This window comes from Populus alba, chromosome 6 (assembly GCF_005239225.2).
Source record: "Populus alba chromosome 6, ASM523922v2, whole genome shotgun sequence".
Classification (NCBI taxonomy): domain Eukaryota; kingdom Viridiplantae; phylum Streptophyta; class Magnoliopsida; order Malpighiales; family Salicaceae; genus Populus; species Populus alba.
In genome coordinates, this window is record NC_133289.1 from 2137162 (window position 1) to 2152423 (window position 15262).

General features: G+C 35.5%; 2 protein-coding genes across 6 annotated transcripts; both read right to left on the bottom strand.

The window, feature by feature from the left end:
* Positions 1–945: 945 nt before the first annotated feature.
* Positions 946–9119, bottom strand: LOC118052956 (protein argonaute 4A). 3 transcript variants are annotated; one of them, XM_035064062.2, is made up of 23 exons: positions 8905–9119; positions 6254–6506; positions 5967–6172; positions 5675–5899; positions 5458–5594; positions 5288–5385; positions 5117–5214; positions 4837–5002; positions 4620–4736; positions 4424–4531; positions 4225–4287; positions 4026–4139; positions 3760–3928; positions 3529–3641; positions 3279–3416; positions 3005–3138; positions 2817–2882; positions 2348–2411; positions 2136–2247; positions 1980–2053; positions 1701–1795; positions 1589–1620; positions 946–1354 (listed from the first exon to the last, which is right to left on the bottom strand). In XM_035064062.2, exons 2-23 carry the CDS (start codon positions 6497–6499, stop codon positions 1179–1181), a joined length of 2751 nt encoding a protein of 916 aa, XP_034919953.1. In that variant the 5' UTR covers positions 6500–6506; positions 8905–9119; the 3' UTR covers positions 946–1178. The 3 variants fall into 3 exon arrangements, with proteins under 3 accessions (XP_034919953.1, XP_073266211.1, XP_034919954.1); XM_073410110.1 differs by lacking the exon at positions 8905–9119 and adding an exon at positions 8212–8652; XM_035064063.2 differs by lacking the exon at positions 8905–9119 and adding an exon at positions 8306–8651.
* Positions 9120–10534: 1415 nt separating this feature from the next.
* On the bottom strand, positions 10535–14598 carry LOC118052957 (L-2-hydroxyglutarate dehydrogenase, mitochondrial). 3 transcript variants are annotated; one of them, XM_035064065.1, is made up of 5 exons: positions 14195–14598; positions 13299–13580; positions 12748–13184; positions 11968–12127; positions 10535–10804 (listed from the first exon to the last, which is right to left on the bottom strand). In XM_035064065.1, the coding sequence occupies exons 1-5, from the start codon at positions 14489–14491 to the stop codon at positions 10766–10768; spliced, it is 1215 nt and encodes a 404-aa protein (XP_034919956.1). In that variant the 5' UTR covers positions 14492–14598; the 3' UTR covers positions 10535–10765. The 3 variants fall into 3 exon arrangements, with proteins under 3 accessions (XP_034919956.1, XP_034919955.1, XP_034919957.1); XM_035064064.1 differs by lacking the exon at positions 10535–10804 and adding an exon at positions 10835–11638; XM_035064066.2 differs by lacking the exon at positions 10535–10804 and adding an exon at positions 11605–11733.
* Between the last annotated feature and the right edge of the window lie 664 nt (positions 14599–15262).

Below are 15262 nucleotides of genomic sequence, written 5' to 3' on the forward strand. Positions count from 1 at the left end.
ACAGTTTGCTGCACCGTAGAAGCATCGTGTAGCCAAACCAAGATGGTATCTGATAAGATCCTGCCTAAGCATTCAAAAGGGATAGTAAATTTCTAGAAAACATGGTGCATTACTGGTGCAACGCATCCTCATAGACTTAAAAAAAAAAAAAAAAACTGCATGACACTGCAGGAATGCTTGATAACCATTAGGACTAGTGCAGTTTCTGCTTTTAGGCATATCAAGCAATATCCAAGATGTGTATGTTCATCTCTTCAGCTAAAATGTTCATTAATTCAGGTTTCATGTAACCCGGCATGGCCTAATGGATCAATCTAATGACTAGCCCTTTGACATTGAAAAAACCTAGCATTTAGATTGACCCGCGTCCAACTTGATACAGCTAGAACCTCCTTAAAAAAATAGCAAGATTGCCGAGATCTGCTAGTAAATCACAATCATAGATTGCTTATCATAATCATCTTGACAGCTCAACGAAATGGGAGAAAGAAAATTAACTAATCATATCAAAAAGACTAGTTGGAAATCATTTTCTTTCACCATATGGGGTCACTAGCTGCCCGGCACCATGATTCTTTCTCTCTCCCGTTGCCACCCTTTTCTCTCGAACAAAGCTTGGAAAAATATAGCAAGATACTAACAACTTTCAAGGTATAAAAAGCCAGCTATTGCAGGTACGCTAGACGAGGAGACAGGAAGAGAATTAGTGGGTTTGTTTATGATAAGACTTGTGGGACCTGCTCAGAGTTTAGTAACATGGCAGCTCTTGCATGGCACAGAAAATCCAATTTATTTCAAGATTAACCCATTAAATTTATCTACTTTGGTTGTGTACACAAATCAGAATTCACAAACCATTTTTGTGACGGCCCCTCAACTGGTTGTTGCCGATTAGACGAGCCCTTTGACCAAAAATCCATGAACATGCACACATGTAGAAATTGGTTAAAGAAACACTAAACAGGTTGATAGGTGATGAATTGTCGATGGACAGTACCAAAACATAGAGATAGCATAGAAGGTTAGCCCTAAATAAGTTGTTTTTAACACTCAGGAACTACATGCCGTGTATCATTAGGTTTTCCTATCACCATAACTGGCCCTAATGCATATATACATACAAAAACTCGAGCCCGTGACAAAAGATCCTCTAGTTTTTGCCTTGTAGTTCACAAACATCAGCAGAAAAACATAGAGCTGCAGACATTCCGGTGTAGCTCAGGAAGCTCGGGCACAGGGGTTTGCCCAGCAGAAGTTAGACCTCCATGGCTCGAGGATGTCTCTGACATGTCATCACACTTCAAGAATTGTGAAATCTGAGTTGCTGCCAGGTGAGCATAACGGACAGGAGCAACTGCAAGAGGATTATATCAATAAAAATTGCTCAACAGGAGTGGATAAAACGTGTTTGGTGCAGCACATGAAATGATAAATGGCTAGTGACAACCATTCCCTTGTCAAATTCAAAATAGAAAAAACTAGCAGCAAATATAAATAAAAATGGCTAGCTTTAAGCAAGGAGGTTTTCAATTCCCAATCTCAAAAGTAAAGATGCATAAGCATGACAGTTTAGGGATTTGTTCATTACCTACAGATATTGCTGTTGTGCTTCTTTGGTACCTGCAAAGTTTTCAACAGATTACCATAAATGGACTTCAAAATACCTTTTTAAATAACAAAGCAAACCAAGATGAACTTACACATAAGACAAAGAGTGAATCAACTCCTGTAGATCATCAGCTGAAAAGCCAATCTCATCTAAAAGAACATGATAATGTGTTGGCCTTGTTGTTCCCTAAAAAATCAAATGGTGAGAAAATTAGATCATTAAACTAAAACTAATGCTCTCTCTCCCTATCAGTCGAGCAACCAGCATTGCCCATTTATGTTTTATCCGTTCATGCATGCAATCTCCAACCTAGAAATGATATCCACAACTAACTAAAGAAAATAAAGGAAGTTCAATGATAAAAACTCACTATCATCCCTGCATGTGCACACATGTAGAAATCATAGCTTTGTGGGTGACAAACAGCAGTATCAATAACGGTTCCTGCATATTGGGAAAAGGGTGTATAAATATCACCAAAAATTAATCTAACTTGCACGTTCAATTAGAGTTTGCAAATGACAACCAGGAGGAACATTGTCTGGAGATCCATCTTGGAAAAATTTAGTGTGATGATTTTTCTGTGCAACAATAACAGTGAACTTGGGTGACCAGCTTTCATCAAGGAACTTGCATGCCTGATGAGCACAAAAAGGAAGGTTATTTTCCAGAATATGTATTTGTAAACTAGTTAAAATTAACCTTTTGTCATTGGTTAGTATTTTAATAGTAAGAAACCTCAATGATTTGATCCAGCTCGATGTTGAGGACTTGATTGAACTGTGACTCGCTAACTCCATCCCTTTTTCAACATTGGAACAATAAAAAAGAACAAAAACAAATTACCATGGGCTTTTAATGATGGAAAAAAGGTTTAAGAGACAAGTTCATAACTAAAACAATAAATTTATTGCGTCATAGTAACTTACTTTCAAGGCTGGAAGAATAGGAAAAGAATGATAATTCGCAAGAATGCCAAAACATTTCTAATGCCTTATCATATGGAACAGAGACTTCAGATATAATATTCAGCACATTCGATACGAATAATGGATCTCTTTACCCTCATTAATTTCATTGAAGCAAGGCCCTCTTGCTTACAGGATCCATTATGCCAAACATAGCAAAATGTAGTTGTAACAGAAGAAAGATAAATAACCAACAGTGCAAGGACCAGGAAAGCCAGTTCAAAGGAAAGGAAACTGACCTGAATATGATTATCTGAGCTGGTTTTGTTTGGCCAGAACTCCTATAGTAGTCCAGCAACAATTCCCTGAAATGATAGGATTTCAAATCTCTGTTGAGGTAAAAGGGCATTTGGCTATAGAAAAAAGACAGCTCTAAATGTGTAGTTAGTACAACTTTTTTAAATGATAATGGACATATACTGCTCACCTGACAATCCCAGAATCATCTTTCTTATCCGGTGTTAGTGTAAAAAGAGAATCTACCATCTCAACTTTTGGTGACTGACTCCGCACAGAAGCTCTATAACGAGAAAGCAGAGGCCAGTTTCTAGAACTGACAACCTATGGAATTTAAAAAAAAAAAATCACATAATAGTTTTGAGATGTTGAACAAACTTAAGGGGAGATTGTAATGAAAAGACAATTTTTTGAAAAGGTCAACCTTCATGTCTGAAACAAATGAGGAAAGAATTATATCCTACCGCAGCAATGGAGGGCATGTCAGACTGACCAGGCGAACCATGTGATACATCCATTCCAAATATTATTGTAGGAACCTTCGAGATGAATGGGATGTTTCGTGATTGCTCCATGGCCAACAAAGAATTCAAACCACCAAGCTATCCAGACATGGGGAAAATTTTGTTAAGTTAGAAAAATATGTTTTTGCTGTGAGTAAGAAAGAGCAAGAGAAGAATACTTTGAATGATCCATAATGGGATGCTAGCTCACCTTGGCATTTATCTTCAGGAGAACATTAAGTATATACTGCTCATTAACTCTAGTGGGTGCCAGGCATTGATTGAAAATTCCATATTCTGCAAGATTCTTTCTTTTCCAAGGACCTTAAAGAACAAATTTATCAGGAAAAACAATTACTGCACAGAACATTAACTAGTTTTATTGATCAAAAGAATAATAAATGCAACAGCAGGGATCACATATGATGACAAATTAGCTAACCATATATGTCAGAGTTCTTCCTATCAGGAAGAAGACACACGAGAAAGCGAGGAGGAGCATTTGGAAATGCTTTCTGTATCTGTTCAAACATCTTCTCCACTCGAACAAGAGGCGGTGCCCGTCGAAACTGACCATTCTCTTCAACAACATCCACTGGGTCACTTATGAGCTGCACCAAAGCAGAAAAAAGAAAAATATTTAGGACAGGGAACCAGATTCAAAGGATCATTACATGAAACAGTGCACAAAATTTTGATAAAACCTACAATCCCTTTCATTTCTCCAAATCTTATCAAATCTCTGACTAGACCACGCACATCACAACGAGCAGAAAAGTTCACCACGGCCCAGTTTTCAATTTTAGAAGGTTCAAAAAATTTCTGCACAAGAGGTAGGTTTTTTATTATAACCACTGATACTAAAACCGAAGGTAAATTGCAGTGTAGACTAAATTCCAAAAATCACCTTATGATTAAAATTCCACCGCCCATTTCTTGGAATAACATCCTCGCCGTTTCCTGCCTTTAACTGTTACAAAAGAAAAGGGAAGAAAAGAACTCAGGTGATTCAGGGCCTTCAATGTGGACAGTGCTGACAAAATCCAAGAGAACTAGAAAGAATTTGTAACAGATTACAGTATATCAATGGATAGAAGACTAGAAACCTTTGGAGCAGTTAGGACACGGCCTTGAACTTGAGTAAACTGGCTGCTGATGGTGATACCACAAGAACGCAACATTGGTTCTGCAGCATAGTTGTTGCTTTTCATAACCTGACAAAAAGTGGCAGTTTATCATAAACATGTAGCAGTATATGAAAAAGCAATCATCCTCAATGAAAACCAATGAGCAAAGACTTACATCAGTTAAGATCCTAATTTTTTCTTGTGGTTTTTGTCTTGATTTTTCTACTAACTGTGATCTCTGAAGAACAGTTAGTGCCTTTATATAGCGTTGCAAGGGAAGCAGTGAACAAAGCTGGATATAATTCAGAAATTACATTAGCGCAGACAAAGGTCAACAAACAAAGATGTCTGGCAGCTTAGGACAATGGAAAAAAGGAAAAAGATCAAGTCACCTCGACAGGAATGTAAGTGGGCCTTTTAGGCTTGCCAACATTAATGCAAGGCAAATCTCCAGAGTAGCGTAAATCTATGCTGCGATGATTTACAAAATAATCGTAAACTGTAATGTCAACACTTTCAACATCATTTCCATCAGATGCTCTTGATTTCAGAGAGAACCTACATTTTGGAAAAGAAGGCATGAGTACATGAAAAAATAATAATGGATGGGCATAGTTGTATGTCAGCAACATAGCAAATGGGCAGAAATAACATAAGATTAGAACAACTGACATTTGCTCTTTGCAAGTATTTTCACTCAAGCCAGTGATTCTGTACTCTTGATTGGTAGGTGATACCCTTATCCTCAAATTTTTCAATGTTCGCTTAGCCTATCATTGAAAACATGAAGTAAGCTACATGAACTTGGTAAAGTGAATTTGCTGGTGGAAACAGAATTTGTACCTTTGCCCAGTCAATCTGAAAGGGGTTTGACACATTCTGGTTGGCTATGAGAAAGTCAATAAGGGGCCCAGGCTGTATTATCGTTGTAGTCGAACCATCTGCCATTAAGAACACATATTAGTAACATGGGAGACAGTTTGAAAAAATATATGCTTCAAAGTGAAACTCGCCTATATTTAGGGATAATCCACCCTGCGAGGTTCTAAAGCTCGAATGAAATCCTCGGCATCCAAGGACACCTCCTCCCAGATCAACATAGTTCTTTGGATCATTGTGAAAGAATGACTGGCGAACAAGAAGGCAACCCCTGATAGGCAATTAAGTATATAATTAGTAAAACAAGGTAAACTAAGATAGAAAGGAAATGGTAGCTAGATCTGTACTCACTGTTTGGCTGCATGCTGTCTTAAAATGATGTCTAAGACTCTTAAGGCTTCCTGTGAGTTTTCTGATTCTTGACCACGCAAAGCAGCTGCAATAGCCTGCATAGGGATTTTGGCAGCAAAACTCATCTCCACTTTAAATGTTTTGGACTGGAATGCCCGCCTCATCCTCTTTTTATCAGTCTCGTTTGGACTTCCATTGCCAACAGGACTGCCATTTCCAGAATTCCTGCACACAAAATAATCGCATTTGTCATTTACAGTTCATAAAGAAGAGGCAAAATGCATCCACATACCTATTTGATGAAAAACTATCAAGCAAAACAGTGAATTCCATTTTGTTTCGAGGCAGAGCACCAATTGTAAATAAGCTCTTCTCTCCATCATATGCAAAGTCCTTCCCAGCAAGGTCTGAGCCATAAGTCTCATGAACTTTATCAATTAATCTTCTCCCAATGCCCTTTGCATCAATAGGGCGACCATCCTCATAAGACAAGGAAACCTAATTCAATGAAGAACAGAATTATAAGGAAGAAAAGAACAAGAACCAAAGCAGACGGATTACATGCACAAGGAAACTCACACAGTAATGAAAAAAGTGGCCACCAGTATTAGAGATGGAAACTTTGAAATGATTTGAGAGCAGTTGTATTTTTTGCCCTCTGGACCCAACTCCACGCCTGGCAATTGGGGAACGTTTTGGTTTTGATATCTTTTTTGTTTCCTCCGGAACAGAGTCTGTTGTCAATTGAACAGGAACTACATTTGGCGGTATCTCAGGTGGAGGTGGAGGTGGAGGGAGGGCCTCTGGTTCTTCAGTGGATTCCATTTTGTGCCTGGGGAATGAAAAGAGACAAACATACCAATGCATCAATTGAAACATAGGTAAGCTATGAATCTATGAAAACATTACTGAAACCAAAAATTAGTTGAATGATCAGAAATAAATAAACCAAAATGTTCATTCAGGGATAGCAATATAGACAGCAAAACATTCAATAACTGATTGAATTCAATAAGAGAATCATGCCTACAGCTCATTGCGTGATACTGAGTAGAAAAAACTTCACTTTTTAAGTAAGCAGCTTCATCACTATTATTGGAATCCAATTTCATGTCCAATGATGATTCCTAACAAGACTTAAGGAGTGATTCCCAGAAATTTAGTCCATTGCTAGTGCAATTCTTCCTTTTAGACTTGCAACCATAAAGGTGCAGGTTCAAGTCTTGAGAGAGGCCACTTCACACCTGATTGTTGCAAGGTGGAACTATCTCCAAACTCCCCACCCTAAGACCTCATTTATGGAACTATAACAGGGTAACGGCCTTTATGTGTTAACAGGGCCAGGTTTAATGGTAGGTTCTATCCATTATTTGCACTCCATTACACCGGGAAACTTGAACGACACCTAACAATTGCTTCACAGGCAACTTAACTCGATTGGCATTGTTAGGATATGACATGATATCCATATATAAATTATGCAAAACAAGTGTTCACTTAATCAAGTTTTATATAAAAGCAACATCCAAAATAGAAAAATCCCTACTACAACTCACGTTACAACTAAAACACCCTTGGATAGAAATAACCAGAATTGCTAAACCTTAAAAGAGAAATGACCAAAATTGTTAAGTTAAGTCTAGGCTTGGAATCTGATTAGTGATAGCATGAAACAAGTCATTGTGACACACACATTCCTGTTTTTGGAGGCATAAGATTTACACATCAGTTTGCCATCATTCAGCTATTGTTGATGTTACAATTAAACAGACTTGCTATGCACTGCACATAACTTTCACAATGAGATTTTGTTTCATAAGGCTTTTTTTTTTTAAAGAAAAATACAAACAGAGAAAAAGAAGTCCTCTTGTAATGTTTCACAATGACTTGACAAGAACAACTCAATTTAGCAACCATTTCCATTTTACTGACTTTTGAGGATTCAGTCAACTTGGTCAAGTTCCTACTCAGCTCTACTATATACCTTACCAAAGGAAAAATAAGGAGGGCACCCACAGGTACAGTGGAGGACATGAGAGTCATTTTAGGAAAAAAAAAAAAACAAGGGTATATTAGTACTTGACACAAATCCAAACACCGTATCAAATACAGAATAAAGTATCAAACAAGAGACAAAATCTAAGACAACACTATGCTAGTAAAAAGCGCTAAGATAATACTAATAATCTATCAAAAGAACACAACAGATAAACTTAGAGAGAGAGGATGCGGGAAGACTAAAAAAGTACAAGCTCAATAGTTTCACGAGAAAGATAAGGGTATAACAATAATTTGATACTTAAGACACCTTCATACATACAATAGAAAGAAGCCCATTATGTCTACTCTGTTATCCTCTTAAAATCCTAAACAATTCGTCCTTTGTACGGAATAAAATTTGCAACACAGGCCAGGTTTCAGCAACTCTTCTCTTTTTAGAAGAAAAAACCCAGAAACACAAATAGCAAGAAATTCTTTCCTGTTTAAACATACAAAAAAAAAAAAAAAGCCTTGAAAAATAGCAAAAAACTCTTTACCACACTTGCTGGAGAACAAAGGAAAGCCCTCTGTGTCAAATAGAGAAAAGAAACAGAAAAAATGAAAATCTGCTAACTTTTAAAGAAGAAACACCTATTAATAACAGAGAGCAGCTGTTAAATTAAGCGAAATCAGTCCTTTTTTGTAACCCATTTCAATCTCATAGCTCTTGGACTTTTGTAAGTGAACCCTTGAAAAACACAAATGCTCATATGAACATGTGCTAACACACAACACATGAATTCAAAAAATTGGGTTTGTAGTTGGAAAAACAAAGAACTTGAAACTTGATCCAGTGTGTGTTAGAGAGGGCTGAAGTGGTATAGTGAAGGGTAATAGTGTCTTTTTACAAAAAGCACAAAATTGGTATCTAGTAAGTCACAACAAGAATCTTTCTGCCAGAGAAATGTAGATGCTTTGTTTGTGAGTGTTAAAGCCCATGAGTTAAACTGAAACCTTAAACAAAAGAAAACAAGAGCATAACTTGTGTAAGAACACATTACACAAAAACAACCCCAAAAATAAACAGCACATGTTTCCAACGTCAGGAATCAAACTTTAAGGAAAATAAAGAGCGAGAAAAAGGGAAAGACCATGAAACCCACAACTTGAAGCAGATCAAAAACACAGAGTAATTAACATGAAATGCATGGTCAAACCCATAAAAGGAATCAACTTTCTTGCTTATTTACCTGATAGTATCTAGCTTAGAAACCTTGAAATTTGAAAAGCACCAAGATTTGCAGGAGCTAAACAAAACCCAGAACTCAAAACCTCGAAAGTAGGGGAGGGAGGGAGAGTGCAGCAAGGAAAATGGAACTTGTGGGTTCTTGTGTCGAAAAAAGGGAAAATTTTGAAAGTACAAGCAGGAACATAATCCAGTGACATAGCTGTGGTCACAGCACTTGGTAGACTGAACTGTAGTGCTGTTTACCTCTTGGTTTAATGATTCACTTGGTCCCTCTATTCTATATTTTGCATTGGTTCGATCCCTTCTCTTTTATCTAATCTGTGGCATCTCACATCGCAACTTAACACCAAAATTTTACAGCATTACCAAATAAATAACCATATCTTCGGCTGCAGCAACTAGCTTGTGGGGAGGATGTTTGAGAATATAGTTGTTTTAAAAGTATTTTTTATTTAAAAATATATTAAAATAAATTTTTTATTTTTTATAAATTATTTTTAATTTTAATATATCAAAACGATCCAAAAATACTAAAAAAATTATTAATTTTAAACAAAAAAAATCAAAAATTTAGTCCAAATTTTTTTTGTCTGAAAATGTTTTTTAGATCAAAAGTAGGAGGATGGTATTGAAAAACTTGAGTAAATAGACTGGAATAAAATAAAATTGAAATTAGAGGGACAAGATTCACCATTGACCCTGAATTGTGCAGTTGCTATGCGACTCTTGCCTTTGGGCAGTTAAGCATGTATTTTAAATATATATTTAATTTTTATAATTATTAAATTAATATTTTTTATAATTTTAATGTAGTACATCAAATATAAAAAACATTATTTTAAATTGTCTTCAATCAATAAATTCTACATCAGACAAGGATGGAAAGTTTCTCCCATCAGCAACCACCAACTGGCTCTTGTGGTGCTTTGTCACTCACTGTCACCGTTCAAAAAAAAAACAAAAACTTTTCTTTAAAAGTTATTAATTATGAGCTTATCGTATTCATATATAGGCCAATTTCATAATTACCAATTATTGAACATTAAATAACTAGGAAGAAATAGATATTGGCATGTTTGTTTTTATATTTTAAAAGTATTTTTAAAAAATTTTAAAAATTTTTAATTTTAAATTAATATATTTTTAGTGTTTTCAAATTATTTTGATGTATTAATGTTAAAAATAATTTTTTTAAAAAAAAAAAAAATCATTAATATATATTTTAATATAAAAAATTATTTGAAAAATCATTAAAACATATTATACTTCATAAAAAAAAATTGTGTATTATTTAGCCAAACATATGTTCATATAAAAAAAAATATTTTAATATATTTTAAAATAAAAAATTATTTTAAAAAAATTACCAAACATGTCTATATTAATAAACTTGATTTTAATACTAGAAAACTAACCTAAAAATATATTAAATAAAAAAATAAAATATACATTTTAATATAAAAAATTATTTGAAAAACAATTACCCAAACATAATAGTTGTGTATTATCCAAGAAATAAAAAAAAATCATGGATAACTGCAGGAGGAATTACAGGTATATTTTATTATAAAATTTTGGAAAAAATTTCCATTTGAAAAACAAAAGCCCAAAAGATGAGATTGGTAAACGAAAGCGGTGAAAGGTGTGTTCTTGAGCTGTTGGCCACTTTATCAATCTGTTCATGCACCTCTATTGAGCTCGTGCATTTGAATAATATTTTCAGGAATGATGCCGTGAAAGAAGTGAAGTTCTTTCAGTTGGATTGCCGACCAAGCTTGGCAGTATAAGCTCCATGCCAGCCGGAAGAACTGACTGTCCAGTTAAGAGGACGTTGATCGCAGCTGCCGGTGCACCTAGGAGTTTCAATCTGTCATCTGTGTCACTCCTTTACATCCATAATCCTGTAGTTTTTAACGAAGTAAGAAGCAAGCAAAACATGCAATCAGCCCTTAATTAAGGGCAGCATTTTGAACTTTTAATACGTACGTGTGACAATGTACAAAAACCTAAACCTGGAACATGCAATCAGTTCTGACAATCATTTCTTTTGATTGGAACAAAAACTTGATTCTAGAAATGTATTCAAAATATTTAACATTGAAGATTGCCTTAAAATTGAAATCTCACGACTCGAAATCACAAAAAAAAAAAAAAAAGTAATGCCCAATGCTATCTGGAACTCAGTTCTGGCAAGACCTGTAGCAAACTGTGTCGGATGAGTATGTACTATGTAGGACTCGTACTATCAATCAGGGGAATGGTGAATGTAATTGTCATGGCAATTATTTGAAGACTGGATTTCTGGCCAAGTATAGCTTGAATTTACTATGGGAATGCCTCTCTCGTAATATTAAAATTGATACACAAATGCGATTCTGCATGAGCAAGCAATAATGCTGACAGATTTCAGGAATCCAAGTTTAAAACATGGCAATCTCTCAGCAAATCAAACACCACCACACTAGCAGAAGCCAGTAAGTTGAAGTATGGTCTCAATATTAAAGGGGAGAACGCATTCATCAGTCATCGCTGAACTTGAAGTCTGCATCCTTAATCATCACACCTCTCGCGCAAAGAATGAAAATGTTCTTGAAATGAAATCCCAAACTTAAAGCATGCTGTCACTTCAAGAATCTGGAAGCTATATGCTCAGCAATAGCCATACTTGCAGTTAGGCCAGGGGACTCAATTCCAAAGAGGTTAACAAGACCAGGCACCCCATGGATATCCTCTCCCTGCTTGAAAAACGAAAAATTCATAATCCATAATCCAGCATGCACTCTGCCCTCAAACACTAACGAGAAGTTAAAGATGCCTGTGAAATCTGAAACTATAAAGGGGTAACAAAAGAAATTATGACATGTTGCTTGACTCAATGTTGCTCATGAACTTAGCAAACAAATCAGCTAGACATGTTCGCGATCATGTGAAGCTGAGTTTCAGTCTTCTAATCTAAAACAGGATTCAACTTCTTAGGAGTTAAAATCATGTTAGCCAGCTGTATGAGAATGTGCTCTGACATGGAAATGATGATTCACAAGAGAAACGAGAGTGCTCAAATTACCTGTATTACAAAGTCGATAGGAGACTGTCGAGGACCAGAAATTTTCGGTCGAATCCCTGAGTAGCCTGGCTGCAGTGATCCATCCTTTAGATTTGGATAGTACTTTCTTATCTCTGGGTAGAATCTCTCTGCACGACTGGTGCTTACGGAATAATCATACCTGGAATGAAAAAATACAGTAACTAAATTCTATGCGCAGAAGATGCAAGATTCAAAAGAAAAAAAAGGCTTCTGCATACTTATTGTCCATCCACAGCAGCATTGGCATGAAGTTCATTCTATTTGTTAACCAATTTAAACATTTCATTTGAAAGTTAAAATGCATCTCTTATAAGCAATTAAATTCAAGTTCAAAGGAAAAATGCTTTGCTCAAATGCCTAGGAGAACAAAAGGGAATGATTTAAGGAAACAAATAAAACAGAGTTCTGTGGCTCAAAACAAGTAAATTAACATGTGTAGCATAGGTATGTGCTCAAGTATGTCTGTGTGTTACATGAAGGAAAAATACTGCTACGGTTTGAGAGAAAATCACTCCTCATGCCAGCTATTAAATCAATACAAGACGATTTGTGAAGCATTCAGAAGAATTTAACAAACACAGTTTCTATAATTCATATTAATGCTACAAAAGAAGAATTCAAAAGGAAGAATCTTCCTATAAATTCTCTCCTTCACAGGAGCATGCAATTAAGTTACTGATGTTAATAACTAGGCTGCTCAGCTATTGAAAAAGGCTCTAAATCATGTAGAGAAAGAACGATGGACTAAAGAAAGGTTACTTATTTAGAAAGCTTGATACATCATCTATGCCATCAATCCATTCAACATCCGGGCCAAACTTGAGTTGGCCATCCAAATCCAGAGTAACATGCACCCCAAGGCCACCATCCTCAGGTATAGGATATATCAAATGTTCAAAAGGAGGAACCTTTGTACTTGATAAGGTGAAGTAGCAACCACGAGCAAAGAACCCTGGAGGAATTATACCATTATCTAGGCCATGAAATCTTTTTGCAAGGGCCAGGGAACTCAATCCTGCAGAATTCACTACAAGCTTAGGAACAAGTACAAGCTCTGGATGCAATGGATAGTCTCCATTCCAATTCTCAAGATCTTTGCTTTCAACAATATAGAGGTGCAGGCAATTCCCTTCCAGATGGCCACCGATGACTGTCGAGTTATAAGAGAAAGTTGTTCCATTATTTTCAGCTTCTCCCTGGATTCAAATTGTGTTGATATCCCTGTCAATAAGCAACCATGACTCACAAAGTATATAAGATATAACCATACTTCTATTTTAGAATGTCACATAGAAAGATTCGACACATACCACTAAAGATAGCATTAGTGAATGAGAATCAACAATTCCAGAAACAGGTGATAGCAATGCTTTCTTGCATTGCAATTCAGGTTCCATTTTCATGGCTTCAAAACCCTCCAACATCTTTAAATTATCAACCCCATTTTGAGTTCCACGATTCATTAACTCATTTAACTTTGAAATCTCCAATGGCCCAGTTGCAACTATTAGCTTCCCTACCTGTTTACATGGCACCCCATGTTCGTAGCAATATCTGTACAGCAATTCTCTTCCCCTCACACAAAATAAAGCCTGTCCAAAAGTAAGAAAATCCATCTTGATTTCCCTCAAACGCAACACTGCATAACCATTAAAACAGCTATATACACTTAGCAATGGTCTTTTCCTATAAAAGAATCTAAACTCATTTCCCTCTTATCCTGACACATGCAAAATGCATCCTTCACATGTAAATCAATTATCAGTTCAGCAACCATCAATGATATTTGAGCAAATTATAACTTTGTCAACAAAATCAAGGTTATCCCCTCTAATTTTTAAAATTACAACTTAATTCCTTGACCAACTTAGACTACCAACTTGTTTGTAGTTTTTTTTTGGTTTATCAGAAGGTCAAAGGACCTTAAGCTATGCAAATGGAGCAGTTCTCATATAACTAGAAGAAACCGCAATTACTTGGATCAGAACCTTCTTCACTCAAGGAAATTACTGACCATTATCCAAGTATATGCTCAGGACCTAAGCAATGGATGGCCAAATGAAGGGCTAAATTATAAACAAATATGAAAACATGAATGAAATATAGGGTTTTTTGACGGGGATTCGCTTATTAATAACCTGAAAATACAAGAACTAAGTTATAATCTACTCATGATATTTTAATAAGTAAAGAGATGGGGTGTGACCTTGAGAGAATCAGGAGGGTAGTAGATGCCAGCATGAATGACTTCACTGTTGCGAGAGCTGGTGCCAGTGCCAAAAGTGGAGGCGGAGTCGAGGACCAAAACCTCTCTGCCTTTGGAAGCAAGCTCTCTAGCTATTGCTATCCCCACCACTCCTGCTCCTATAACCACACAGTCTAGTTTCTCTGTTGGGACATCTTCTTTCTTGATTTGGGTGCTCAAATTCTTGATTGCTTGAGCCTTTGAGATTGTTGCTGTTCTCTTTAAGCTTTGAAGTGTTTGCTTCAACCGCGGCAGCATCTTTCTTTCTCGGCCTTCTCTTCGAAAACGAAAGTTCTCCGTTCGTGTGATGTGCCTGCCATATGTTATCGGAAATTTTAATACGCTCAAGGTTACTTTTTGTTAGTATAAAATGTATTTTTTAAAAAAATTAAAAAGTATAAAAGCATTTTTAATTATTAAAAAAAAATAAAGATAAAAATATTAAAAAAATTAATATTTAGAAGATGGTTTCAATCACATTTCTTCAAACACAAACAAAAATCATCAGGAATAAACAAAGTGTTTAAGGGTTTATTTAAGTTTCTATTTATATCCATTTTATTTTTAGTTGGATTAAATTTAGTTGGTTATTTTGATGGGTTTCAGCTTACTAAAATTAAAACTGAAACAAATTAAGTAAATTTTTTAATTTATAAATTATTATTTTTTTATTTAATGTTTTTTTTAATTAGTTTTTTTAAACTCCCTTAAATAAGCTAGATAGCTTCTAAACCATCAAAGTATAAACTTTCACTTGTTGTTGTAAGTTTTTTCCCACTAATAAAGAAATTAAAATTTTCTAGAAAAACAAACGATGAAAATAGCTATCATATTTATATGAAATTAAATAGATATTTGTATAATTTTGTGGTAACAAAGGCACTACAATTCTGACCTTCCCATTAACTAGAAGGACAAATTGAATTTTCCTGGGCTACTGGGCTTAAAGCCCTAAAGGCCATTGAACTTGAAGGCCAGGAGTATTTTTTTTCACTTTCAGCTCTTGATTTATTTATTTTTATTATTAAG